Genomic DNA, 27,962 nt, shown 5'->3' on the forward strand with positions numbered 1-27,962 from the left:
GGTGTGTTATCTTCCTCACTTTACAGATGAGGAAACTGAGGCAGAAAGTGGTGAAGTGACTTGCCTGAGCTTACACTCAGTGAATGGCAGAGCCAGGGTTCAAGATGTGGGGGTTCGGCTCTGGCGCACATGCTCTGATCACTCTGTCATGCTGTTCTCACTGCAGTGAGCACGAGTGTGGGGCATTTCAGTTGTAAATACTCTCCCATTGTCTTCATCAACCACTAAGTAAAATGTGTATTTAAACTACACATTCCCCATGTCTCCTGGCCAGAAACAGACACAGTATCTTGGTTTTACATCTTTGTTCATGTTTTAGGCCTTGATCTTACAGTAAGCATCTGTCTCACTTGGGAAGTTGAAGCCTTACTAGGTTACCTGCAAGTGTTTTCCAAGGCTGTGAGCGTGGCCCAGCAGCTGTGTAGGAAAGTGTTGGAGTGAGGAAGGATTTAGGAATACCTCTCTTCTTCCACTCAAGGTTGAGTGGGGATTTGGTTGCCAGGCATTTTTTCCTGGTCCCCTAATGTCCCCACACTGTGGCTGGTGAGAGAGATCCTTCCCTCTTGTTGCCACCATGTAGTTAGCTAAAAATGAAGAAGTCATTCCTAATTATTGCCACAGCAGGCAGCGTCATGGGGAATGGCCAGGTGCAAAGGGAATGATACTTTTTTCGGAGAACAGTCAGGATCCAACTCCTGCTGAGAACCTCAGATATAAACTGAGGATCACTCTGGTATGAGGAAATGCACAGAGGCAGGGTAAGTACCAGTGAGAAGTGTCTTGTAGTCTTGGGGAACCTCAGGCCCCCACTGCCTTTGCTTCAGGCTGAATAAGCACCCTGCTTAACAGCCTCTGCCTCCATCAAGCCCATTTCACATTGCCCATCTGGGCTAATTATAAGCAGTAGCATTAGCAGAAGTAATATTTTGTGTTTTGCACTGTACAAAGTGCTTTAACTTGCACTGTCTCGTTTGATCTTCATGGCAAAACTATGAAGCAGGTGATATCCACATTTTACCGATGAAGAGGTCCAGAGTATAGTGCCAGAGATGGCACCTGTACCAAAGTCAGGAGACTTCCTACTGTACCTCAGGAGCGAATGAGGACTTAGGGAAGTCTGTGTGTCCTTTTGGGGGTGGGGGTGAAGGTAGCAGTAATTGCTAACCTCTAAGATGCATCAGAATCACTGGGGGTGTGGGGGCGGGGGGGGTGGTGCCAGGAGGGAGGTTTAAAAACTAAAGATGCATGGATCTTACCTGAGATGTAACACAAGGAAATCACCAAGTCTAGGCACCCAGCACATGAATTTTAGAAAAAGAAAAGCTCCACAGTCAGTTCTGATGTACACCCAAGGTTAAAAAACACTTGTACTCAGAGTTCTTCTGAATGTACCGGAATAGTCTGATGAAGCCTCGTATCCATCAAGCTGTTCCCTTAGGGAAAACAAATCTTAAGATTTGGTCCCTGATCTCCAGGAATTTCTAATCTGGTTGGTATAAGACATGTATACAGGTAAAGAGACAGCACAGTGGCCCCGGTCTACCAGCATCTAAGACCTGGGTAGTCAGAGTATCAGAGCAGTCCACAAGAGACGCAGGGGGAGGCCACAGAAGAAAGGTTTGGGTCAGTGAGACGATCAATTTGGCCAGAGCAAAGCATTCACGTGAGCGAGATGTAGGAGATGAAGCTTCTCAGATAGAAGTCATATTGTACAGGGTTTTCCCTGCCAGCCTGAAGAACTACAGATTAGCCCTCAACAGCACATGCATTTGGGGGGGCGTTTAAAGCAGAATATAATCAGACATGTTTTACAAAGAGTCCCCGTTTTAATGATGAAGAAATAAATAGATGAGGGTAATTATTTCAGACCCCGTGCTTCCTTGGTGGAACAGATCTGGGTAGTGACTCTCACTCAAGATTTTGTTCTGATGATCACAACCAGCCCTCTTTGTCAGTGCGGAGGGATACAGCGCACGAAAGTCGTCTTCCATTCCAGCTCCCGGTATTCTTTGTTGTCGGTGAAGTCTGTTAGAGTTTTCGTACAGCCTGCAATCTTTTTTCATACCCTGTTGTCTTCACTTTCTCCTTGCTTTCCCCACTCTCAGATAATGACACTTTTAATTTGGCATTGTAGAATGGATATTGTTTGGGACCACATTCATACAGGTTGAGGCTGTGCTGTCCCTGACAGCTGTCCCTGAGCTGTCCCTGACAGCTATACCCAAATGGCAGCTCTGTGCTTGAGACCCTGCACACAAACTTACTTAATTTCCGTAAGAATCTAGTAAGACTCAGATACTGAGGCTCAGCAAAATTCAGTAAACTTACCCAGAGTCACACGGCTAAGAAGGTGCTGAGCTGGGATTTGAACCCACGTCGAGCAGACCACCTCTGCTGCCCCCCCCCCCCCCCCGCCCAATTCTTTTCTGCTAAGCATGCTGCTTTACCATAACGGGCACCCATGGTTACAATGCCTTTTCTGCCAGTATTCTAGTAGAGAACTAGCATGTCTGAAATCTACTGCCTTCCTCTTGTTTGTTCATTCACTAAACAAGTGGAAGTGCCATATCCACCTCCCTCACTGGGACCTTTCGATTAAGGATTAAAGAGATACATTCCCCGTAAGAATTTTGGCTTACAACTCAGCAGGAAGTACCTGCTGAACAGGAGCCCTTATGGCCACTACTCCTGGCTGCTGTGCCTGGCACCATCCCAGATGGGCTGGAGAAACAGACGTGAGGAAGTCGTGTCCCTGCCCGGCAAGAGCCCAAGCCCAGCGGAAGAAACGGCCCCCAAACAACACACATATAGTGAAAGCAGGACCTCAGCAAAGACTGCACCTCTGAGCCTGCCTTCTTGCCTCACAGAGGAAATTACAATGACCTGACAAGCATGGTTCTGGAAACCACTGTGGGTCCGGCCCTCGGCTTGTCAGGATGTCAGCAGTGTGTTTCAGATGTGGCTCCTCCCTATTTAAAAAGTCGCTATTTGGTAGGATCCCTCACTCTCCTCTGCCTCACATCTCACTCACCCCTGAGAATGAGGCACAGTCAGCTTCGAGTCCTCTCCAGGGGACTAACACCTGCAAACACTCGAGCGTTTCCTAGCACAAAAGCTGCCATGTTAGCATAACTCCAGGTAGCTATTGTTTCAGGCCACACGTGGGGATTTGAGAGGAAGAATAGTGGAATGGACAGCTATAGACCATCATGTTCACTTGTCTTTTTGGTAACATGGGGATGACGGTAAAAATGTCTGCCTAACAGAGGTGTTGGAGGGATCACCCCGACACACCATCAGTCATGACACAATAGGTGTAATGCACTTGGGATCTGTAAAGCACTAGCAGAAGTTGCCGTTAGTAAGGATGAGGTGGGAAGGCCAGGAGCCCATGAAACAGCTGAATGGACAAGAATGCCTCTGTTCACACCATGTGCTGACAAAGTACTAATGGAAATCAGAGTGGCTGGCACCAGCCTGGGAAAGGGTGGCTGAGAACAGCATCACAGATGTGGTGACTCAACCCCGGAGACTATGGGCATGCTGTCAGGGAGAAGAACAGGCACACATTCTAGGTGGGAGGAAAGGCACACAGAGTAGCGGGATAGTGAGAAGGAGCAAGCCGCCTAAGGGGCAGTGGAGACCCTCTAATGCGAGACTCCGCACCCAAACAATCTCTGTCTAATCTGCTGCCAGGGCCTGCCAGGGGGTCGGCTTTGCATGGCCCTCCCAGGAAGCTTTGTGGGGAATTTTCCATGTGCTTAATGATTCTAGATTGCTTGCTGCTGACAACAGGAACGGAGTAGGTAAATGTTTGAGTGCTACTGGTATTGTACTAACCCTTTATGTCCTTGGTCTTCACCATGACCACGTGAGGCAGCTACCATTGTTATCCTCATTGTATAGAAAGGGACACTGAGGGGCACAGAGTTTATGTGACTTGCCCCCAGGTCATTAGCTAATAAGTGGCCAAGCCAGAGTTCCCCTGCACAGCTGTCCATCTCCACAGCACGAGCCCTTAACCTAGCAGTACAAAGTTCGTCTTGAGAGGAGGAGACTTTTATGCCTCCCAAGCCCATTCACTTCCTTTTATCTACTTCTGTTTGAGACCTTCCCCGATGAAGAATTGAACCATAGCAGAGACGGCAAATCTTTTTGGTGGAGTGTCAGGGAACCCTAACATCTAAAGCCAAGAGTCGAGTATCTTTGGAACTTGCCACCCTTTTGTGTGTTGGCTACTCTCCTAACTACAGGTGGGTTTGCAGTAATTTGGAATGTGACCCTGTGCTAGGAGACACTAAGGAATTCCTGAATAAACTCAGGGCTTGCTAATCAAAGAGGAGCTAAGGGCCTCACACAGTTCACAGCTCTGCAGGTCGGTCAAGTGAATCAGCAGGGGTGGGCAAGGCCACGATACACCTCTTCTGTGAAGTGTCTGCACAGGGCTGGGAGGGGCTTGGAACAGAAGCAGTCATGCCCCAAGGCAACAGACATGATATTAATGAAATTTAGACTAAATTCTGTCAAAATGGTCCACCCAATTTTAAAAGTATTTGCTGGCCAGTTCCAAGGGACTGAATAACGAATTCAAACAAACCTCAACCTTCAGACCAGCCTATTGAATGCTCACTGTGTGTCCTCTCCTCTGAGCCTGACATGTCCGCATTCAAGCACGGCCACGTCAGTCAGTGGCAGGGCTGCCGGGAGATGTGGGCAGGCGGTGAGCATCCGCGCTGCTTTGATTTAGTGTTTGAAAGCTGCTTTTCACAAGCTAATAGACAGCTCTGGATCTAGAATCAAACAGGGGCGCCTGGGTGGCGCAGTCGGTTAGGCGTCCAACTTCAGCCAGGTCACGATCTCGCGGTCGGTGAGTTCGAGCCCCGCGTCGGGCTCTGGGCTGATGGCTCAGAGCCTGGAGCCTGTTTCCGATTCTGTGTCTCCCTCTCTCTCTGCTCCTCCCCTGTTCATGCTCTGTCTCTTTCTGTCCCAAAAATAAATAAACGTTGAAAAAAAAAATTTAGAATCAAACAGAGCGGAGTTCAAGTCCCAGCCAGCCACCCACCAGCCATATGGCCTCAAGCCACTTGCTGTTCTTCTCTCCACCTTGTTTCCCCACCTGAAATGGACATATTGAGACCTCTTAGGGCTTTGTCAGAGGGGCTAATGAAATTGTGTGATCACACTTTGTAAAGTACCTGGTAAATGTGGTGATGTAATTTTGTGTCATATAGGAAATGCTTCCTCTGGTCCTTGTAACACCCAATGCACATCCCTCTTGAGAACATCCCAAAGTGTAAGGATCGACCTGAAATCATGATGATGGTTTTGTAAATGGTTTGTGAATGTTTGGCCTGTAAACTAAACTTAGTACCTTTCCCTCCTCATTCTTTGCGGAGGGCTGTGGGGGAGGGAGGGGATGTTCAATTCTGTTAAAATGATCTTCCAAAAATTCTTACCCAACAGTGATTTTACCCTCTATCCTGGTGACCCATTACATCAAGGCATATCCATGTAGCTTGTCCCTAGGCCTAGAGAGAGCAGCGGGGAGAATGCTTTTTAATTTGTACCGTATGCAAGACTCGTTCCCAATCTACCTTTTGGCAGAGGTGAAGTACTCCAAAGTGTTTGATTTAGAGTAATGGGGAAATCTGCCCTGCCTTTCCTCTGGGAGTCCTAAATGTTGATTTGCCTTTGGGAGGGCAGGGGTTTCGGTGAAACCTGATTTACTGCATCACCCTGGTACTGATTTCCTTTCGCATACTCTAAAGGAAGTGCTCTGGTAATATTGGCAGCGGTTTTAAAATGTCGGTTCTGGAAATGAAACTGCACCTTGTGATGTTAGAATAATTATACCACACTCAATCTCTGATTTCAGCCAACACAACAGTTGCTAAGTCCAGCTAACATGGAAAAACTGGACAAGAAGGGGAAAATTCTACCAAACCCGTGGCAAGGGATGGAGAAGGGGGCCTTGGTCAGACACACAATCTTGTATTTCCATTTGTCTGTTGCTAACTGGAATACCTGGTGGCCCCCGGCCCAGGCCCCTACCCCTTTGTTTTCTGTAGCCCTAAGCTCTGCATGTTGACACTGGCTGTGGGAACTCTTATGATTGAGCTGAAAGAACTGCTTTTATCATTTCAAGTATGCAGCCCCGGGCTAAAACAGGCAAAACAGTTGGTAAAAGTCTCTGTTCAAAAGCAGTCTGAAACATCCTCTGTTTTTCTCACCTGAGTGTCCCCATCAAAAGGAACCCCCACACCTCTCCACAGTTCAGTGTGCCATACCTCTCTCTGATTGTCTGTCTGGCAGGCTCCCCCAGGTTAGCTGACTGACCCAGTAAACTGGCTCCCCTGGGTTAACTGTGGTTTAGTTAAGCTGAATTTGAAGAGCGGAAGATGAAGGCAGGCATTTCCTCCCAGCTACTGACAGGGCAGCTCATTCCGCTACTGGAAATCTGCATTGGAAAGCTGAAAATGGGATTTGGGGTTTCCCTGACTGTGGCATGTTAGAGAAACAGAAAAGTGTCATTGTATAAAATGGTGGCAGCTGGTACACATTTCTCAAGAAAGCAGAAGTGTTCTAATAATGAACATATAGTCTGTTTTTAATGCTATTAATAAATACCATGCATTCCGAGTCTGTAGCAGGACCCCCATTATCCTGTCATCTTCCAGGTGAGGGGCCGTAAGAACACAACTCTTTATCAGTGAGCAGATGCTTAAAATGACACAGCAACAAACCCACATATTCTGTGTTGTCCCCAGCTGCTTCAGGATTTAGGATGGGACTTAAGGACATTTATCTTAGTGTGCTCAAATTCCACATTAGCTATTTCCCGAGGAGTAGAAGAAAGTGTCCCTCTTCTTTGCTCTGAGTGATTGACTTTATGCATAAGAGATTTGCAGTAAATCCTCGGTAGGGTTTTTTACTGTCTTGCCCTCGTGTTTGATAGGTACTCACTTGTTAGTTGATTGAGTATCTTTAATGTATCCAGTACAAATATCTAGTTACAGACCTTTTTTTGTTTGTTTGTTTGTTTAAATCAAAGGACCAGGAACTGAGAAACTTTGTAGCCTTTATTTTCTCACATACAAAACAGATTCACCTGTCTCACAATGATTTTGAGGATCTAAAATGTTACTGTGCTGGTTGACTAGACTCATTAAAAGGCACAACTGTTTGTCCCTACTCATAGAATGTCTCTACTTTAAATTTATGGATGTTCACACCAAACAGTTCTCCAGTCCTCTACAGACACTGCCTACATGTCCTGCAATTTAATTTGATTCTGACACTGTCTACCTGGAGGTGGTATCAGATCCCACAGGTTAAAAGCTCACAGTCTCACAGGACTACCCACCCCCCCCTACCCCACCCCCCACTTAAGATGACACTTGCGGGGCACCTGGGTGGCTCAGTTGGTTCAGCGTCCGACTTCAGCGTCCGACTTCAGCTCAGGTCATGATCTCACGGTTTGTGGGTTCGAGCTCCGGGTTGGCCTCTGTGCTGACGGCTCGGAGCCTGGAGCTTGCTTCGGATCTGTATCTTCCTCTCTCTCTGCCCCTCCCCTGCTCACACTCTGTTTCTCTCTCTCTCTCTCTCTCTCTCTCTCTCTCTCTCTCTCTCTCTCAAAAGTAAATAGACATTAAAAAAAATTTAATTTTGAAAAAAAGATGGCACTTGCTCGTAGTAGGTCCCCAGGTTTCCCGCAGCCTCTGTCTCACCTGACTACAAATGAGGGATTCCCGCTACTGCCTGCTCAGATTCAGTGATTTGCTAAGAGCAACTCATAGAACTCAGGAGAACAGTTTACTTACCAGTTTCCGGTTCATTATAAAAAGATACAACTCAGGAACAGCCAGGCAAAAGAGATGCCATAGGCAAGGTATGAGGGAAGAAGGGGTGTGGAGTGTCCATGTCCTCTGCCACCTTCTCCCCACCTCCCTGTGTTCAACCCGGAAGCTCTCCAAACTCCATCCTTCGGGGGATTTTGATGAAGGATTCATCATGTAGGCATGATTGATTGATAACTAAATCTCCAGCTCCTCTCCCCTCCCCCAAGGGTGGTAGGTGGGGTTAAGAGTTCCAGGCTTCTAATGTGACTGGGTCTTTCTGGGGACCAGCTGCCATCCTGAAGCCATCCAGGAGCCCACCAAGACTTACCTCATTAGACCAAAAAATGCTCCTGTCACCCAGAATTCCAAAGGTTTTAGGAGCTCTGGCCAGGAGCCACAGACAAAGACCAAAATACATATATCTTTTTGTTGGTGGTGATGTTTATCCATATTTATCCATTTGTTTATGTGTTAAATGTTCACTGAATCATTCTTTGGCCAAGACTCTGACTAGGTACTGAGGACACAGAGGAAAGAAAATTCTTGCCTTCAGGGAGTTTCTAGCCTGATCATCTCACTCATGTGTTTCCTTCTTTTATTAAGCAGTCTACTTTTATCCTCCAGAACTATTTTCTTCTTTAGATTCCCCAAAACTTTCTAGGGCAAGCAACTTTCTCCATGAAGCTTTCCCAGACCAAGTGAGGCTCTGTATTTCAATTTCTCCAACATAAAATAAAGCCCAAAGGGACCTAACTATATTTCCAAAGGTTCTCACAGGGTTAAAGCAGAATTTTAAAAAAAAGGTTTTATACCTTTAGGAAAAATTTACCAAGTGGGTGACATTTTACTGTCAGTTCTAAGATGTGTTTGCCTGGAGATATTCTTGTTTTGTTTTGTCTTTTGGTTTATTTATTGTTTTTTAGTACCAGCTTTATTGAGATATAATTCACAATCATATAATTTACCTGCCTGAAGTATACATTTGAACAGTTTTTAGTATTTTTACAGACTTGTGCAAACATCACCACAATCAATTTTAGAACATTTTCATCACCCCGAAAAGAAATGCCATTTCTTTTGGCAGCCACTCAACTCATCTTTCTTTTATCAGTGCATTTCTTAGTATACACAATAATATTGCACTCAGTAAGCTGTAAAATGCTATGCTGATATAGATGTGATGATTGCTGCTCTGTTTTTCAAATTTACAGGCAGAGTATGAGATTCTGTAACCTTGGGCGGTAACCTTCCCTCAGAAATCCTTGCCATAGTAGAATTTTGACTTTTTTTTTAAATTGCCAGCTTCTAAACAAGGAGATTGTCAATAATGCCTCTGATTCCTTCTGTTACATTTTTCAAATTGGTTATTATTGATATATAAGCAGAACTATTGTTGTACATTGCCTATGTGTCCAAAAACATTGTTGACTTACCTCATTAGTTTTCATAGTTTGTTTGAAAACCCTTTTATTTTTATTTATTAACTTTTAAAGATTTGTAACTAACCTCTACATCCAACATGGGGCTCAAACTCACTACCCCGAGATCAAGAGTCACACGCTCCATTGACCGAGCCACCCGGGTGCCTCTGAAAATCCTTTTAGATTTTCCATGTAGACTGTCATATCTTTTTTCAGTTAACAATAGTTTGGGCTCTTCTTATCCAATTCGTATACACCCTTGCTTTTTCTTATTTTGTTTCATTAGCTAAGGCTAATCCAAAATATGTTGAATCAAAGTACTAATAGCAGATTCCTTGAATGTTCCTTGAACTGTTCCTGACTTTACTGAGAATGCTTCTAAAGTTTTAACATTTTCATGATATTCATTGTAGATTTTATTAGATTAAGGAATCTTCCTTTGTTACGGATTTGATATTTTGCTAAAATTGTGAGAGAATGTTATCTTCTCCTGATCTATTAAGATGTTTAAATTTTTTATCCTTTTATAAAAATGAGTAGAATGGTATATATTAAGATACTATATATATATATATATAATTTTTGTTTGTTTGTTTAATGTTGAACTATCTTTGCATTCCTGAGATACTATCATTCTCCTCTACCTGTCCCCAAATGATTATCTCCTATAGTTAAGAATATACATTCCTGGGAACTCCTGGGTTATCAGTGACACTGGATTATTTTTCATATTATGCAAATACCTCACAACATTTATCAGTGTGTATCAGGATCGGGTGGGAAGGAACACAGGCGTTGTAGGCCTGTGCTTGTAGGCACATTTGTGTAGACCCCAAAGACTTTGAGAAGCAAACATATCAAAGTTTGAGAAACTTGTATCCTAGAAAAGACTTTAACTGCATTGGAAACAGTATACTACCTTGCTACTTTAAGATTTATTACCCTTATCTATGCAGAAATTCAACAGGGACCTGATTTGGTATTTATCCTGTTTCCATGCCTATTGGTTTGAATCATTAAATCTTCCCCACTTTGCCTGCTGCTTGAAGGTCACCCATGCAGTCATTTCTGTTTCACTTGTGGACTTGCTATCACCTTTGCATTTGGGGGACCACAGGAGTCTATGCAGCAAAGAAAATAAACACATGAATGAAGTAAGGTTCTGTTTGCCATTCTAGTTTCACAAGAGAAGGTTTTCTATACTGAACCCTGTTCTCAGCCCACAAGAATGTTGAGCCCATTTCAACCAGCATCTATTGAGCTGCTATTGTTAAATCAGCAAGTGTCAGCCCCTGCTCAAGTGTCCAGGCATATCAAAGTCACAATGGCACACACCTTACAGAAGTATAAATCCTCTCTCCTGCCTTCAGAGGGCTTAGAGTCAGTCATTTATTATCACTAATATCTAGTGAGCCAGATGGCCATGTACCTTTTTTGTGCCATTCACCATCAGAGACCTTAAGAAGACTACAGTACGAAAGGCTGGTCTCTGACATCACAGTCTAATAACATCATGTCCATAGGAGGGACAATGCAAAGTATACCTAGAAAATGTAAAGTAACAAAAATGCAAATGAATACATTTTAAAGATCTGATTGGCTTTATCAAATGATTCATGAATTGGGCAGACTCCCATCTAGCAATAGAAAGGAACTGCATTAAATTGCAGCAAAGGAAAGGTTCTTAAAGGCAGAGAGGGAACAGAAAAAAAAAAGGAAATTATTAGGAAAGAATGCATTGTTTCAGGCAAGGATGCCCTCTTAAGGAGAACCAAAGGGGTCTCTCAGCAGATTACCTCCTCATGCTGATTAAAAGTCACATTTAGGGGAAAGTTGTAACTGCCCTTGGGTTGGGTAATAGGTCTTGGTTTGCTGAAGTGCGGCTTAGTACAGGTGACTCCATTTCAGATCTGTTATTTCTTTTTAACAAAAGTTAAAAGTTGGGATGCCTGGGTGGCTCAGTCGGTTAAGCGTCCATCATCGGCTCGGTCATGATCTCATGGTTCATGGGTTCGAGCCCTGTTTCGGGCTCTGTGCTGACAGCTCAGAGCCTGGAGCCTGCTTCTGTTTCTGTGTCTCCCTCTCTCTCTGCCCCTCCCCCATTCACTCTCTGTTTCTCTCTGCCTTTCAAAAAGGAATAAATTTAAAAAAAAATTTTTTTTTAAGTTAAAAGCAACATTACAAGAGTAAGGTCACAATTGAAGGACACAAGGAAAGTCATAAATAGAATGTTGTTGAACTCCCATAACTACATAAGCAATCGGGTTGTCAGTGGGGCCAACAAAGGTGGGAGAAGACTTTCTGCAAAAGGGATAGGAGTTGCAAACGTGGGCCTGGGGGGACGTTTTGGTGAGAAAAATATTGCCTGGATAGCATGGTTGACAGCAAGGGATGGTACATGCAGGTGACAGCGGGAACCATCCAGTGTAGCTAGATAAGAGGGCACATGAAAGGGGTGGAAGGAAGGACTAGGAGTTAAGAGCCCAAGGGTCACATTCTGGGACAGTCAAAAGCCAGCCTGGGTTTGTTTCTCCCCCGAGGGCGCTGGGGCACATATGGCTCTGCGACATTGTCACCTGCAGGCACTGGTTCTCTCCCCTGCTCTTTGCCCTGTTCTTACCCTCACAGTGACTGAGGAGAGAGGAGGAGCCTACAGCCTTTCTCTCACACTCACTCCTTTTTAATTTGAAAGCAGTGGAGCAGGTGCGTCACTGGCATTTGTGGCCATGCCTCTCACTCTGGCTGGAGGGTGTCGGGTTAGAGGCAGGCATGCAGACTGCATGACCCACGCAGAGCGAGCCGGTGCAGAGGCATTGCAACATCCTCCCCACCTCAGCAGACATGACTAAACAAACCGTCTGCTTTGAACAATTAATCCATTTGTCAGAGCAGCTCACAGGGCGAGTGAGGCCTTGCAAGCGGTGACACGTTCTCCACAGCAACAGTCCTGGGTGTGTGTCTGCAGACACTTCCTTCTGTTGAGAGTGTGGCCAGCCCATGTTGAACACGCTAAGATAAACTTTGAAGGAAGTGCAGCCCTTTGAATGTAAAGAGCCATGGTGACCTGGGCTATGCCTTGGCCCACAAGTTGCTTCCGGAACTCCTTTGGTTGGTTTTCTGAGAAACTTGGATGCTGAAGTGGGAAGTGATGATTTGCTTTAGCTGAAACAGAAATACAAGAAAAATCCAAATTCTTTTCAACTAGTACCCAACCTGGACCTCATCATGAAATGTGCCCCCTCCTTTGCCTTCCCGACTCCTCCCTCGGCTGGTGACCTTCATTTAGCCATGATCTTTCTCTCTCCAATTCTCTGTACTCGTTTGCTTTATTCTTTAAAATGAGGACTGCCTTCCCCCTGTGGTGACCAGGTGACTGTCCCCTCCCCATAGGAGTGTGTAATAAGGTAGAGCCAGCTTCACCTCCCTCAGCCCAGTGGTCTCAGTTAATAAGTTACAGAGTCAAGACTAAAATCCACTTGTCCCAATCCAGGCCTGGAACCCGGGGGAGGGAAGGGGGGAGCAGGGACTGTGCATGGTCCTCAGCCAATGCTAGGGTCCTGGGGAAAGTGGGGAGCATGAGTGTGAGGGTGGGGACCTACTGTCCTAGCCACAAGCTGGAGAGGTGGGAGGACCTGGGGACAGAAGGGGACTTCACTGTCACTTCATGCTTGGCAGTTACTTACCTCTCAGCCTCTATGTAAACCTGCCTGGGGAGGCAAACACCTTACCCTCAGGGACACCCCACTCCCTTGCACCAAGCCTTTGCCAGATGGCACTAAGAGTGTCACCCTTTTGTAATCATCCTTAAGCCCAAGGAACAAATAAATGGTGTACAAATCTGTGTGTCAGCTTTCACCCTGACTGCATAGCATTTTGCTTCTTAAATAGCTAAAAACAGGCCTAATAATAATAGTCGTAACATCACCTAACATTTATTGAGTGCCTGTTGTATGCCAAGCAGTGTTCTAAGTAAACACTTTGCTGGCATCCAGTTCCATCAATCAGTTTTAATTTAATCATCAATTCTAATTATTTGATTTTCCCCAGAAGCATTGTTTGGAAAGTGACAACTTGTTAAGACTTAGAAATGAAAAGATTGTATTTCATGCCGACAGACAGCCGAGTCCGTCCCTAAGCCTCTGGTGCTAGGCAGTGTGCAGGCCTGCAGACACTGGTTGGGGGTCAGTGTTGCCATGAGGATGCTTGAGATTCAAAATGGTGAGAAGAGAATTTGTAGGATGTGGCTTATTCTTTAATTCCTTCATTGCACAAGCATTTGTTGAGGCTGACTTATGATTTATGCATGGTTTATAATTTATTGAGCAGTTACTGGCTCTAAGTGAGATTCTGCAGGCACAAAGCTTAGGCGCAGCCCCTGGCCTGGAGCGCATCATCTGCAATTAGCAAACCAGAGGTGCCCTGTGCTGGCCGCCCAAGAGAGGAGGAGGGCAGAGGGCTGGGTCTGGAAGGGTGAGTCGGAGATACCAAGAAGGGAGATGGAACAGGTGGTTGAGAACACAGGCCTCTCTCCCCAAGTCACCAATCGCACCATCTCCCTATAGGGTGACAGTGGACGTAGGTAACATAGGAGTGGTGTTTACCACAGTATCCAGCAAGCTGGAAAAATGAGCTTTGTTGTTAATAGAGTAAAAGGGCTCTGACAGAGGCCCTGAGTTTTATTCATTTGTCTGTATGCCATCCACTAGCCTACCAGCTGGGTACCCAAGTGCTAAGCTGGAGGGTTTCCCAGGAGGGTGGAGAAGAGGAGCACGCCCCAGCCTGAGAGAGGAGGGCTGGAGGAAGGGCCCCAAGACAGGAACAGCCTGGAGGGGTGCCTTTGTGCAGAGCAGAGAGGGAGGGTGCCGGCTCAGGCCTCTGTACCCCAGGAGTCCCTGACCTCATGCCCCCCTCCCCCCAGTGCCACCTGGGGGCATGGTCTGCCTGGAGTAGTCTCTTCCCCCAGCCCCACTCTTCCAGCCCCTTTCATCATCATGGTGCATGTGCATTTAAACTCAGCAGGACATATGCCAATGAAAACAAAGAAAATGATCTCTTAGCGGTTATTTATATTGTAAACCTTCTCTGGAGTGACTTTTTTCCTAGTTCAGCTTGCAATAATTTATTAAGAAAGATAAAGTGATTTTTAAGTGTGATTTTAAAGAGCTAGGACCATCCACGATCTTGCTCTGTGTTATTCTTCTGCTTGGGTTTGATGTTTCCGGCGTGAACTTTGATTTACCTCCTTCTCAGGGTAGTTTGGAGCCACTGAGAGAAGTCCCGTTCTGTGAAAATAGTCACCCATTACAGAAATACATTGAAGCAGAAACTCTTTTCTGAAAAGACTGAAAACTGTCATTAAAAAACTGCTTTCTGAGAAGAGAGAAAAGATGGGAAGGAATACTGATTCTTTAAGGATTTTAGTTCTTAAAGTCACGGCTGTTCATTTGTTCTTTGTTAACCAAAGCGCAGCCTTCTGAACTCAGTGCCTGCTGATTATCAACAACAATAAAAAGAGAAAAACGAAAGAAACTAAAAGCAGGAAACACTGAATTGCTTATAAAGTGGATTTTTTTTTTAATGTGTTTATGAAGAAATTGAACTCCCCTTCTTTTCTGCTCTTAAAACTTTAAGCTCTTTCAAAGTTTTGGCAATTTTTAAAAACTTGCAGTGCATCTTCAGGCCCAGGTTTCCCACTATTAGAAATGTGTAGCCACAAAGGAAGACTCTAGAATTATGGTACCTGTGAACGGTCTGGGCTGGAAAAGTACTGACCAGAGGGAAGCCTCAGGCTGGGGCCCTGGGGCTCAATGCCTCTTCCTCCCTCCTGGTGAGAAGCTGCATGTCTGTCCAGTTTGCATGGCTGTCTCCCGCCGCCAGGCCACGTGCCATCTTCACCTGTAGCTGAGGATGTTCAATCTGAACGAAAAAGGAACTTGGGATCCTAACAACACGTAGTGAAAAGCTTCTAGAGTCTTAACACCATGCCCTTCTGTTGTAAGTCGGACTTTACCAATTCTGTGGCAGCGGGCAGATGTTCTGCACCAGCATCTATATTTAGGTGTGGGCATGAGATTGCCAAGGTAAAGAAAGGCATGGTCGGTGTCACCTCAGCATGCTTTTTGTCTTGGAACAGAGGCCCTGTGTTGCCCTGGGGGTTAAGCGCTCTCAAGGAGAAGGCCTCTGCCCAAAGCCCAGGCAATTTGGAAGGCAACAGAGCCCTTCCTGAATGACTGTCCTTCATGCTGGGTGGCTACGTGCTGCCAGGCAGGGACTGGACACTGTGGTTCCTATTTGCTGTCCTGTCCTTAAGGGAGCCGCTGCACACTCTTTGTTAGCAGCCTGGCAGTCACACCCTGAATGACCCAGCCATGCCCAGTAGATCGTCGTCTCTCAAAAGCCAGTGTTCTTCAACCCACAGAGGGGAGCTGCTCTCTCCTGGCTCGGTCTTCTGTGTTGTGGAGCACCTGGGGGATGGAGCCCCAGTCACTGCTTGCCATCACATACCTGGCTGCCTTGGGACCTCCTTAGTGTCCCTCACATCCCACAGTGGCTCAGCTCAAGCAACCTCACTGTAGATTCAGCAGGCTTTAGCCACCTGGCAACCCAGATGCTTTTCCCAGTTTGGGACTCCTACCCCAAAAGTCTCCTGTGCCTATCCTTTCCTTATTTCCTGACAGGGGCCTCCATTCCAGCTGGCCTTCAGTCCTCTTCCTGAACCTCCTCACCCAGTGTCTTTGTTTCCTTGTATTGTCCAACTCTCCTACCAGTTCACACCCTCATTCACTTTCACCTGCTACAGGAAGCCTTCTGTAAAGGGCAGAATGATTTCGTCCTTGGATACCTTGCTTAGAGGCCTCCCTCTTGGCCATGCTGGCATTCCTTCTGGAATGTTCCATCCTTCGAGTTCTAGAATGAGACCATCCCATGCAGAGCCTCAGCTTAGTTTCCAGCCCTATGTTCCCTCTAGCTAGGACCACTCCTCTGGGCTCATCTATCAGAAACCTTGTCTAATGTTATCCAAGGTGTGCCTTATCTTTTTCTGGGCAGACTGAAGGCTGCCTGGGATGGGGGCATCCTCTGTTAGTCCTTTTTGTGTCCCTAGTAACACCTACCACAGTGCCCATGGCCCTAGCATGGAACCCCAACTTGTATCAGCCTGAAAGTCTCCTGCATCAGCCCCTCCCAGAGCAGGTAGAAGAGCATGTGCATAACAAGAGGAGGTTCACAGCAAGCCTCCTTTCACAGGCTTGGGGAGGAGATGATGGGACTTCATGGGCTTGCTGGGGGGCCCTCTGAGATGATGGCTGTAAACCCAACGGGAGGACCAGCCGTTCGGGTGGATATGGCATTTGAGGTCCAGGCTTCCTCAGAGGAGGGTTGGGACCTATCAGTTTTCAAATATCCAGGTCCAGGTTCTTTGGCACAGAGGTTGGGGAAGCCCAGGATGATGCCAGGCTCTGGCTTCTGGGAGAGCAGTGGAGTGTGCTCTGCCATGCCTTCTAGAGCCCTTTGGAACTCTCCGGGACCCAGGGCTCGCACTGGCCTTGTACCCCCACTCTCCTGGTAAGACACATCAGTGCTTTTTGACCCCACTGAAAATGAACCCCAAAGTTTACCTTACCTTCAGAGGGGCAAAAAGCAGTTCCATATGGGATGGACAGAGCCCCCTGCCAAACCACTGTCAGGCCTGGCCTCAGGTTGGGCCTCCATTCACAGGTTCAGGATGGGGCTTCACACCTGGCCAGTGGAGATAAGAGATTTCCCTTCTCCACTTAGCAGGTTAGGGCCAGCCAAGCCAGTAGGGGGAGTTTGGAAGGGCTGCCCTAGGGCCCACGGGAGCAGGACTGGGGCGGAACTGAGAGGCTTCAGTGGGTTTGAAATAGCTCATTTGGGACAAATTAGGTAGCAAAAGAAACGTCTTTAACGACTGTTCTTAGTGAGAGTAGCCCTCAGCTGGCCCACTCAGCCCCTCCCCCTGTGGGCTCCAGGAAGTGTGCCTGCCCTGTTCCATCAGCAGCAACCATCATCACGGACTCCTTTTGTTCCGTCCTGCCCAGGGAGCCTAGGTTTCAGGATAGGTCAGTGCCTTCCCAGGACCTTCGCAGGAACTACAGAGGAAGAAAGCCAAAACTTCCTTTTCCCAAGCAAAGTGCAGAGTTTCACGCACACCTAGGGAGGATGTTTGTGTTCCTTTGAGGTCACTGCCCTTGTTTTCAGAGTAAACTTTTGTGTGAGTGCACTCCAAAAGGGGGAGTCCGTGGAGAGGGGACGCTCTCGCCTCTGTTTCCACAGGCGTGCACCTAGCCTGAGCCTGAGGTCCTGACCCAGGAGAGCCAAGGACCACCCTGGTAGACCTAAGCTCTGCTTATGACCTTGCTTAGGCCATGTACCCTCTCTGGGCCTCGGTTTCCCCTTCTGTAACAGTGGGGACTAAACACATGTAAGATCATTTCTAGCTCTGACATTTTAGGATTCTGATCATAAGTATTTATGAAAATGTTGATCATCCCTCCAAAATATACTTTAGATATGCACACTGCTCTCCATTTCTCCTGGCACTGACCATGATCCTGTCACTGGAGTGGTATAGAATAAGCTCAGACTCTTTACAAAGGACTCTCTGATGACAGATTTGCCATGCATCTGCCTGGGGCTTTTCCCACCCGGACTGCAGGAACTGCTGTCAGCCTTGGGGCAAGCCACGCCCTCTCCTGCCTGCTTCTCTCGTACCTGCTATTCTGTCCACCAAAAAGCCGCCCTCCCTCCGCCCCTTAATGGGCTGACTCCTTCCCATCTTTCAGATCTAGGCTTAAATGTCACCTTCTAGAGGCCTGACTCAAAATCCCTGTCTATAGTAATGTTCCTCTGTTATTCTACCTCTCACTCCGTGTTTATTTTCCGTCATGGTCCGTAAATGTCTTGAAGCCATTTTCTTGGGTCTGGTGGTGTGTTAGTCTCTTGTTTGCCTGCACTAGAATGTGGGCTTCACACAAGTGGGGACCTCCAAGAGTGAGGGCTTTCCTTATCAGTCCCCATCACTACTGAACACCCAGAGCCTCGCACAGTGCCTGCTACGCAGCAGGTGTTCCATAAATGTTTGTTAAATGGACGCACGGTTGAATGGATGGATACCCCTCCATAAAGAGCTCCCGTTTTTCCTCCTGACTGCTCAGGCCCCATTTTCCCTCTACGATCTGGATGTAGCAAAAGGGAGATTATAAAGCAAACCAAATGTCTGTTGTGAAGCCGTTAGTAGCCGAGCCGTATTTTTACTCCCCACTCTGCTGTTTGTTCCCACAGCCTCTGCACAGTTGGACCAGATTCCGCCAGTGTGATTTCCTAAGGGTTAGTGTTTTCCAGTCATTATTTTATTTACCCTTGGTGACCTTTGTGAGGTCGATGATAGAGGCCAGGTCTCGGAGATTAAGTAACCTTGCCTGAGATTGCAGAGCTAGTAAGTGGTAGAGCCTTGCCCCAGGTACGGTGCTGTTTCCTTCACGCCCCATGCCACCGAGCCAAGCTGTGGCCCTGAACATGGCAGGAGCCCAGGAATGGTGGAGCCAGAGCCGGCATTGTGTGTGACTTCAGGTGGCCTTTATTGTCCACCTAGCTAGGAGAAACTTGCAGCCCAGTTCTGGCATCCCTGAGTGTCAGGGGAACCTGAGGTAAGGTCTTGGGATTTCTAGAGACCTGTTGTCATAGAGAGCATGGGGGTTGTGTTAGGGTTAGTGATAAAGCCTAGGGGATGGGCTGGGTGATGCTGGCCCCTCAGCAGTAACCTGTCAGCTGCTTGAGGAAGGCCTTTCTGAAGGCCAGCACAGAGCCTGCCCTTCAAAGAATAGTTCTCTTGGTAGGACATCCACATGGAGCCTCAAAATAGGCCTATTTGCCAGAAGCTGCAGTGGAGAAGAGAACACAAGGCATGCAACCAGAAAGACCTGGGTTTGAACCTCAGCTCTGCTATATACAAGCTATGTGAACCTGGCCAAGGCATCTGCCCTCTCTGTTTTAATATGATGCAGAGTCAATACTTCCTAATTCTTGTGCCTGAGTGAGTGCGTGAAGAAATCACATCTAAGATGCCCTCATCCTGAAGGGACAACAGAAAAGAGGAAATAGCTTCGTGTTATTTTCGATAGAAAAGAGGAAATAGCTTTGTGTTATTTTCAGCATGAAAAACTTTAATTGGGCTATATATGAAATGGATTACTCACAACTTAGAAGAGCTTATCAATAAATATTAATGATAGGAACAGAGATTCATTTCTTCAGGTTGTAAAGTTGTGTGCTCACTGATATGAAACAAATAATAGTACACACTCCTGTCTCTACCCTGTCAGCCACTATTTGAGCACTTTGTATTCCCTTTAATTGTCACAACAGCCCCATAAGGAAGATACAGTTTGGGCTTTGTTTTTCAGATGAGAAAAATGGAGGCACGGAGAGATTAAGAAAGTTGCCCAAGGTCACACAGCCAGCAAGTAAATGGCAGAGCAGGGACATAGTCCGGGAAGTCCAACTTCAGAGTCTGAGAAACTCTTAGCTCCTGGGCTACGTGATTTGGTGTTGTTTGGTGACCAAAGGGGAGTTCCATGCAGGACGCAGGGTGAGAGGAGGACCATTTAGCTGAAGAAGTATGGGAACCCTGGATCATAATGATTCTGTTCTGCCTAAAACGATTGGAAATGAGACTTCTAGATAAAATGTTTGGGAGCCAGTGTTGGTACGAAAAGGGTAGAAATGGGGTCTGTCTTTAGGATTGCCCACCCTCTGCCATTTTAGAAAGGACAGTATTCCTCTTTGATACTTTTGGAAACTATTATAATTATGTGTTTCTGTTCTGTGAACTCTCCCTTTTAGCTATGTTTCTTTTTTTGCTGAATATTTTTTTTTTGCTGAATTTTTAAAAGATCAGATTTATTGAGGTATAATTCACGAATGTAAATGTGTACATTTCTATGAGTTTTGACAAACTTACACACCTGTGTGTAACCACCACCACAAGCAAAATAGGGACAATTTCTATCACCCCAAAAGGTGAAACTTTCCCTGAGGCCCTATATAGTCAGATCACACCCAGCCCCAGACAACCAAGGGTCTGCTTTCCATCATTACAGATTCCATTTGTATTTTCCAAGGTTCTGTACAAATGGAACTATATTTTGTGTTTTCTTTTTCTTTTTTACTTTTTAAATTTATTTTTGTCAAGACATAATTCACATACAACCTTGTGTAAGTTTAAGGTATCCAGTGTTGATCTGATACGTTTATATATGGCAGCATGATTGCCAGATTACCACGTTAGTGTTGGCTAATCCCTCTACCAAGTTACAGTTACTTCTTCTCTGTGGTGGGAAAAATTAAGATCTAGTCTCATAGCAGCCTTGATGTATGTAATAAAGTGTTGTTGACTCTTATCACTCTGCTGTGCATTAGATCTCTAGACTTATTCATCTACTGGTGGCCAGTTTGTACCCTTAAACCACATTTCCCGAATTTTCTCACCACCATCCCTAGCTCCTGGTAACCACATTCTATTCTCTGTTTATGAGTTCACCTCTTTTAGATTCCACATATCCTTGGTATCATACAGTGTTTGTATTTCTCTGACTTATCTCACTTAGAGTAATGCCCTCAAGGACCATCCATGTTGTCACAAATGGCAGGATTTCCTTTTTCTCATGGCTGAATAATAATTCGATTGTGTTTATATAACACATCTTCTTTATCCATTCATCTGTTGACGGACACTTAGATTGTTTCCATAGCTTGGCTATTGTGAATGATATCACAGGGAACATCTTTGATGTCATGTTTTCATGCCCTTTGGATATATACCCAGGAGTGGAATTGCTGGATCATATAGTGGTCCTATTTTTAATTTTTAAAGGAGTCTTCCTACTGTTTTCCATAGTGGCTGAACCAGTTCCCACCAGCAGTGTAGAAGGGTTCCCTTTTCTCTACATCCTCACCAAAACTTCTCTAACCTTCCTGACAATAGTTGTCCTAACGGGTGTGAGGTGATATCTCACTCCAATTTGCATTTACCTTATGGTTAGTGATACTGAACACACTTTCATGGACCCGTTAGCCATTTAGGTGTTTTCTTTGGAAAAATTTCTACTTAGTTCCTCTGTCCATTTTGTCATCAGATTGTTTATTTTCTTTTTTTGTTGAGTTGTATGAGTTCTTTATGTATTTTGGATATTAACCTCTTAACTTATACATGGTTTGCAGACATTTTCTCCCATTCCATAGGTTACCTTTTCATTTTATGGGTGGTGGTGGTGGTTATTGTGTTTTAGTGGGTTTGCCTTGCAGAAGCTTTCTGGTTCTACTTGTTAAATTTTGCTTTTGCCACTTTTGTGCTTTTCGTGTAGTGTCTAAAAAAAATCATTGCCGGAATGCCTGGGTGGCTCAGTTGGTTAAGCGTCTGACTTCAGCTCAGATCATGATCTCACGGTTTGTAGGTTTGAGCCCTGCATCAGGCTCTGTGCTGACAGCTCAGAGCCTGGAGCCTGCTTTGGATTCTGTGTCTCCCTCTCTCTCTGCCTGCCTCTCTCTCTCTCTCTCTCTCTCTCTCTCTCAAAAATAAATAAAAACATTAAAAAATGTTTAAAAAATCATTGCCAAGACCAGCATCAAGGAGCTTCTTTCCTATGTTTTCTTGCAGGAGTTTTACAGTGGGAGGTCTTATGTTTAAGTCTTTAATCCACTTCAAGTTAAGTTTTGTGAGCAGTGTCACATAGGGATCCAGCTTCATTGTTTTGCATGTGATGATCTAGTTCTCTCAGCACTGTTTGTTGAAGAGACTTCCCTTTCCCCACTAAGTGTTCTTTTTTTTTTTTTTTTTTATGTTTACTTATTTTTGAGAGAGAGAGAGAGAGCCCAAGCTGGGGAGGGGCAGAGAGAGAGATGAAGGCACAGAATCTGAGCAGGCTCTATGCTTAGCTGTCAGCACAGAGCCCAATGTGGGGCTCGAACTCATGAGCTGTGAGATCATGACCTGAGCTGAAGTCGGATGCCCAACCAACTGAGCCACCCAGGCACCCCTCGCCACTAAGTGTTGTTGACACCCTTGGCAAAAATCAGTTGACTGTAAAAAATGGGGGTTTATTCCTGGGTTTGCAGTTCTATTCTGTTGGTCTAGGTCTCTCTTTTTATGCCAGTACCATACTGGTTTAATTACTATAGATTTGCAATATAATTTGAGGTCAGGAAGCATGGTGTTGGGACACCTGCTGGCTCAGTAGAAGAGCATTCAGCTCTTGACCTCAGGGTCAAGTCCCACATTGGATGTAGAGGTTATTTAAATAAATAAAACTAAAAACAAACAAACAAAAAAACACAGGAAGCTTGATCTTTCCAGCTCTGTTCTTCTTTCTCAGGATTGCTTTGACTGTTTGGGGTCTTTTGTGGTTCCATATACATTTTTTGGATTATTTTTTTGAATCCCATGTTAAGTCCTATTTTTTCTGGCTTCTTTGGACCAGCATATTGTTGAGATCCATCCCTGTTGTTGTGTCTCGGTAGTTGGTCCCTTTTTACTGCCGAATAGTATACTATTTTATGAATATATCAAATTGTTCCTTCACTCACTTACTGATGAGTATTTGGATTGTTTCCACTTTGGGACTGTCGTAAATGAAGCTCCAGTGTGTGTTTACGTACAAGTCTTTGTGTGGAAACGTACTCTCATTTCTTTTAAGCGATTTCCTAGGACTGGAATTGCTGGGTTTAAATGGAAGTATACGTTTGATCTCTTAAGAAACTATCAAACTGGTTTGTAAAGTAGCTGCACCGCTTGCTGTTGCCGCCACTAACATCTGAGAGTTCTGGTTGCTCTGCCTCCTGGTCAGAATGTAGGGCCCGGCGGTCTTCCCTTGTCACTGGGTGGCTGGGTATATGGCGGTAGCTTGTGGTTTTGATGGCAGTCCTCTGGTGACAGTGGATGCCTGCCATCTGTGTGTCTTCTTTTCGTGACGTCTCTTTCAAACCTTTTGCCACAGTTTCCATGGGGTTATTTACCTCATTATTGGGTCGCAAGAATTCTTTATATTTTCCAGATGTAGGTCCTTTTTCCGATACACGCACTGCATATATTTTCTCCATATCTTTGGCTTGCCTTTTCATTTTCTTAATGTCTTTAAGAACGAAAAAGTTCTGATTATTTAACAAAGTCGAGTTTATTCATTTTTTTTTTAATTTTTTTTTTCAACGTTTATTTATTTTTGGGACAGAGAGAGACAGAGCATGAACGGGGGAGGGGCAGAGAGAGAGGGAGACACAGAATCGGAAACAGGCTCCAGGCTCTGAGCCATCAGCCCAGAGCCTGACGCGGGGCTCGAACTCACGGACCGCGAGATCGTGACCTGGCTGAAGTCGGACGCTTAACCGACTGCGCCACCCAGGCGCCCCGAGTTTATTCATTTTTTTATGGTTCATACTTGTAGTATCTTAAGAATTCTTTGCCTGCCCCAGAGTCTCATTAATTTTTTTATGTTCTTTTTTTTTTTAACAAGTCTTATACTTTGAGCTTTTACATATACTTCCATGTTTCATTTCAAGTTAATTTCTGTATATGGCTTGAAGTAAGCATTGAGGTTTGTTTTTCTGCATATGGATATCTAATTATGCCCACATCATTTGTTGAAAAGACTCTCTTTTCCTTAGTGAATTACTGTGGCACCTTTGTTGAAAGTCGGTCGACCCCATATACGTGTGGGTCTATTTCTGCCTCTCTCCTCTTCTCTGTCTTTATTTCAGTGTCTCACCATCTGATTCCTGCAGCTTTATACATAAGGTCAGGGGCCCGTGTCTGTGTCATCCCATGATCTCTGCTGGTGGCGCCCAGAGGCAGCACCCTCAGGGCTCCGTGCAAGGATACCAAACATGGTCTTGAATGTCTGCCAGGGACTGAATCAGGGCCCTCTCGTGATATTCCAGGTCACCCGCCTTTGCATTATTTAAAGTTTCAAAATTCTCTCTTACCAAGTGAAGTCTCTGTATGTTTATATCCCGTTCTCACCTCACTCTAGAGCTCTCAGCCCTCCCGCTTTTCTCCTTTCCCTTCTCCCTCTCTCCAGTATTGACCCCAGAAGGCCTTTGAGGTAGAGAACAAAGATGCCAAAGTGTCCGCCTTTTTACAGGGGGCACTTTTCAGAAAGTTTTCTAAGGCACTGAAAAGAAGAACTACATAATGGAAACCATTTTGCAGCCTCCAGCACGGCCATTTATCTCAATAACCATTTCATTTAAAATGTGGGCCAAACATATAAATCATATCTTGAAAGAAAGTATGTTGGTGCCACAGAAATTGCCCTGTATTCTTACCACCTAATTTGAAAAATGTGTTTTGAAGCTGAGAAGAAAGCAAACAAGCCTGGGGCCCGCCTGCCCTTCTCCTACAAGTCCCCTTCCTTCCCTCTGTCCCCAAAATAAATCCACACTACTCCCCAAAGTAAGTAGAGAAGCTGAAGCACGTAACACACACCCTGTTGTTAGTCCTTCTCTGGGACTGCCGCTGCTATTTTGGAGCCTTCGCCTTTGAATGTCGCTTGGTAATGAGGAGTTGAGAGCCCAAAACCCAGGCTGCTCCCCACGGTCCTTGGACTCGACTGACCCCTCTCAGGCCTCAGTCGCACCCTCGTCCTTAGGCAACAAACACTCGTTAGAGCGCTCAGATACTGGTGCTCATTTAAGGACAGGTCCAGAAGGAGGGTGCTAAATATAGCAGGGTCCGAAGGTCCATTTCCAGACTAATCAAATGGGGAGACACTGGGCAGCCTGTGCTGGGAGCTGGGAATTCCAGGGTCCGAGTCCATGGTCAAAATGGCGGCATCTCCACCCAGGCCCAAGGTTTCTTATTTTGCTTCTCGCCACTTCGTGGGAGGGAGAGCAGAAAGTAACAGCGGGATGCCTCTGCCCTGTGGGCGGCTGGGCACTTCCGTAGCCGGTGCGCTGGCTCCCAGGGTCCGCACAGGGTGGCAGCACCCTCACCCCCACCCAGCTCCATACCACATCGTCTTCTGATCCCAAAAGAGGCATGTGAGCGTCAGAGAAAAACCTAAAATAAAGAATAAAATTGGCACCCATGACCCCACCCCTTGGAGGTTATTGTTCGGTTTTGCTTTTTCCTTCTAGGTTTTTTTGTAACCATGGGTGTAAGTGATTGGAGCACAAGGTTTTGTTTTCTCTTTTAACGTATACGTTTCTGACAGTTTTCTTGTATCATTGGAACTTGCTTGAAAACATGTTAATTGCCTGCCCAGTACTCATCCTGTACGTAGGCCAAGCTCTCCCGCTCAGTCTCCCCTGGTGTGACGACAGGGATCCTGGTTTCTCTCTTCTGCCCCAAGGGATGGCTTGAGACTCCTGTCCTCCATGAGACATACCTTCTCCCTCTGCATCCTTCTGTTCTGGCCTTGGAGACCCACTCAGCCCCTGGTGGGAAGGTGGAAACAATCAGCCCTTCCTCAGGTGGATGGTCACAGAGCCTCCCTGCCACCCACTGGGTATTGTCACCTGAGGTCTGTGCCTCCCCAGATGGAGGGGAGCCACAACCTTGATCTTATTCTCTCTTTTTCCTCCCTCTGGCCTACTAGCTGCTCTTGGCAGCCTGTTCTCTGCTGCTTTCCTCCTGCGCTTCAAGATGACCACCTTCCGGGCATCCCTCCCCAGAGCGTCCTGTCCCCTGTCTTGGTGTTTCAGGTGTAAGCTGTGTTTTCTCAGTACCCAGGCCAGCGAACTTCGGAACTGCTGAGTGCCTCCCCAGCACTTCTGAGTGCGGGCCAGGTGTGTTGGCCTGTCTTTTTGTCTGGATCTAGGTTTTGAAATAGGAGACCACTTTTTCAGACTCCCTCTTGTCATTCGCAGCCCAGAGCATCTCTGCTGGGGGAGCCGTGGGGGAGGATTGGGGACAGAGGCCCCTCGAAGGTAGCGTGCAAGCCGCATGTGTGCACAGGCCCGGGCCACGCCTCCTCTCTCGATGTGTCTTTGATCAGTTGTGCAGCCAGACAGAGGCATCTTTCCCACCCCACTGCAGGGGGAGAGGCACCCCATCCTGCCGCCAGCATGAAACATTTCCTTTCTCCTTTGTCTTCCCTCACCATTGGCTCACCAGTGTGCTTTGTATAACTCATTATTTGCATCTTACCAGCTGACTTGGCCACAACTTTTTCTTTCTAGTAAAACCTTAACCTTGTCCGGGACCCCCTGGAGCAATGGGTCATAGGGCAGCACACACTGGCGCCCTGCATTGGCAACAGTGGGGGTGGAAATGGGGAAGGCTGGTGACGTCTCCACCAGAGGACTCTTGTGCTAGAAGTTGCCCCAAGAGTTTTAGCTACCTCCCAGCCTCTTCCCTTCTGCAGCCCTCAGCTGCCTGGTATCTGAGAGGCTGCTGAGTTTGGGGCTGGGTTTTCCACGAGAAGAAGGGCTGGGTCATAATCCCTCTCTCAAATTAGGTGCCCAGGAGAGGCTAGGCTGGAGGAGGTAGTGAATGTTTAGGGCCCAAAGTTGGAAGAGCAAGCAGGCATCTGGAAAAAGGAAGGTACCAGAGCAGTCATGTATAAGAAAAATTGCAGAGCCCTGGGGATGGGATGGGGAAGGAATCGTTTCATCTCCACTGAAGGAGGGTGAAAAGGGTATGTGGATGGAGTGTGAGCAAGGGACCCTGGGTGCTGGTGATAGACAGGGCACCTAGAAGTCCCCTGCAGGGTGTGGGTGTTCGATCACTAGGGTGGCCCTAGCCATCTCCTCCACACTTCCTGGTGCAGACTCTGCCCTTTCTCTTCTCTCTTGTTCGTCCCTTATGGCCATCACCTGCTTATACCAGCAGGCCTAGCCAGTTCACATCAGCTACCCTTGCCTTAGTAGAAAGGCAGAAGGATCTGGAAGTTTTCAGATCCCATGGTACAGACATGGATGCTGGGGCACACAGGCTGTCCTCTCGCATTCTGGACTTACTATCACTTCTGAGTTGGCCCTCGTCCCCATGGTGTGGTGTGAGCTCCAGGTGGGAATCTGGGAACTGGGAAGTCAGAACCTGGTCCTTTACCCAGTGGCACCTCAGGTGGCCCTCCCCAGGCCCACACTGCAGGAGTAGACCTGGGTTGGGCATGGTCACAGGATAGCCTGAAAGGCCCACCATCTAGGGAGGCTCCCCTCCTACTACATACAGAGCATCCTGCACTGGGGCCCTTAGAATCTAGAAGCAAGAAATGGCCACCACTGTGCATTGCCTTGGCCTGGTTTGGGACCTGATGGTGGGGCCCAGGAAGGACAATAAGGGTCTCTGTGGTCTGGAGCCTGGGCCTCCCTTGGAAAGTTGGCTCTGCTGCCTGCTTACTCCGTGGGCTCCTTGCCCTACCCGCAGCCTTGCTCTACCATCCTTTGGGGTTTGGAGGGCAGGGATTGACTTGTTGGAGTCCCCAGCAACCATCTAGACTGAGGAACACTTATCTTTACTGTTTGATTCTTGGGTATTACGTTCGCACCAAAAGTCCCTCTTTCCTTTCTCCACTGTGGTATCATATACAGAGCAGAAGGTTCCAAATCACTGTTCATTCAAAGGCTGTGTATGGGGCCAGACACTGTGCCAGAGCCGGAGGCACAGCATTGAACTCAGTCTGGGCCCAACCCTCAGGTGGTTCACATTCCCAGAGGGAGTCAGGCAGATGCACAGACTAGGATGTAGTGGCAA

At 46.5% G+C, this 27,962-nt stretch overlaps 1 protein-coding gene across 5 annotated transcripts in view; it reads left to right on the forward strand.

Annotated features, from left to right (window-relative positions):
* ATG7 (autophagy related 7) overlaps positions 1-27,962 on the forward strand; it is a 247,781-nt gene that overhangs the window by 209,515 nt on the left and 10,304 nt on the right. For 4 of the 5 annotated variants that reach the window (XM_047835874.1, XM_047835882.1, XM_047835892.1 and 1 more), the window contains one exon: positions 18,560-18,604. The exons of the other annotated variant lie outside the window; for it this stretch is intronic. In XM_047835874.1, the coding sequence (XP_047691830.1) occupies positions 18,560-18,604 (45 nt within the window). The remainder of the gene's footprint in view (positions 1-18,559; positions 18,605-27,962) is intronic. 5 annotated transcript variants of the gene reach the window in all.

The sequence above is a fragment of the Prionailurus viverrinus genome, chromosome A2 (genome assembly GCF_022837055.1).
Source record: "Prionailurus viverrinus isolate Anna chromosome A2, UM_Priviv_1.0, whole genome shotgun sequence".
Lineage (NCBI taxonomy): Eukaryota > Metazoa > Chordata > Mammalia > Carnivora > Felidae > Prionailurus > Prionailurus viverrinus.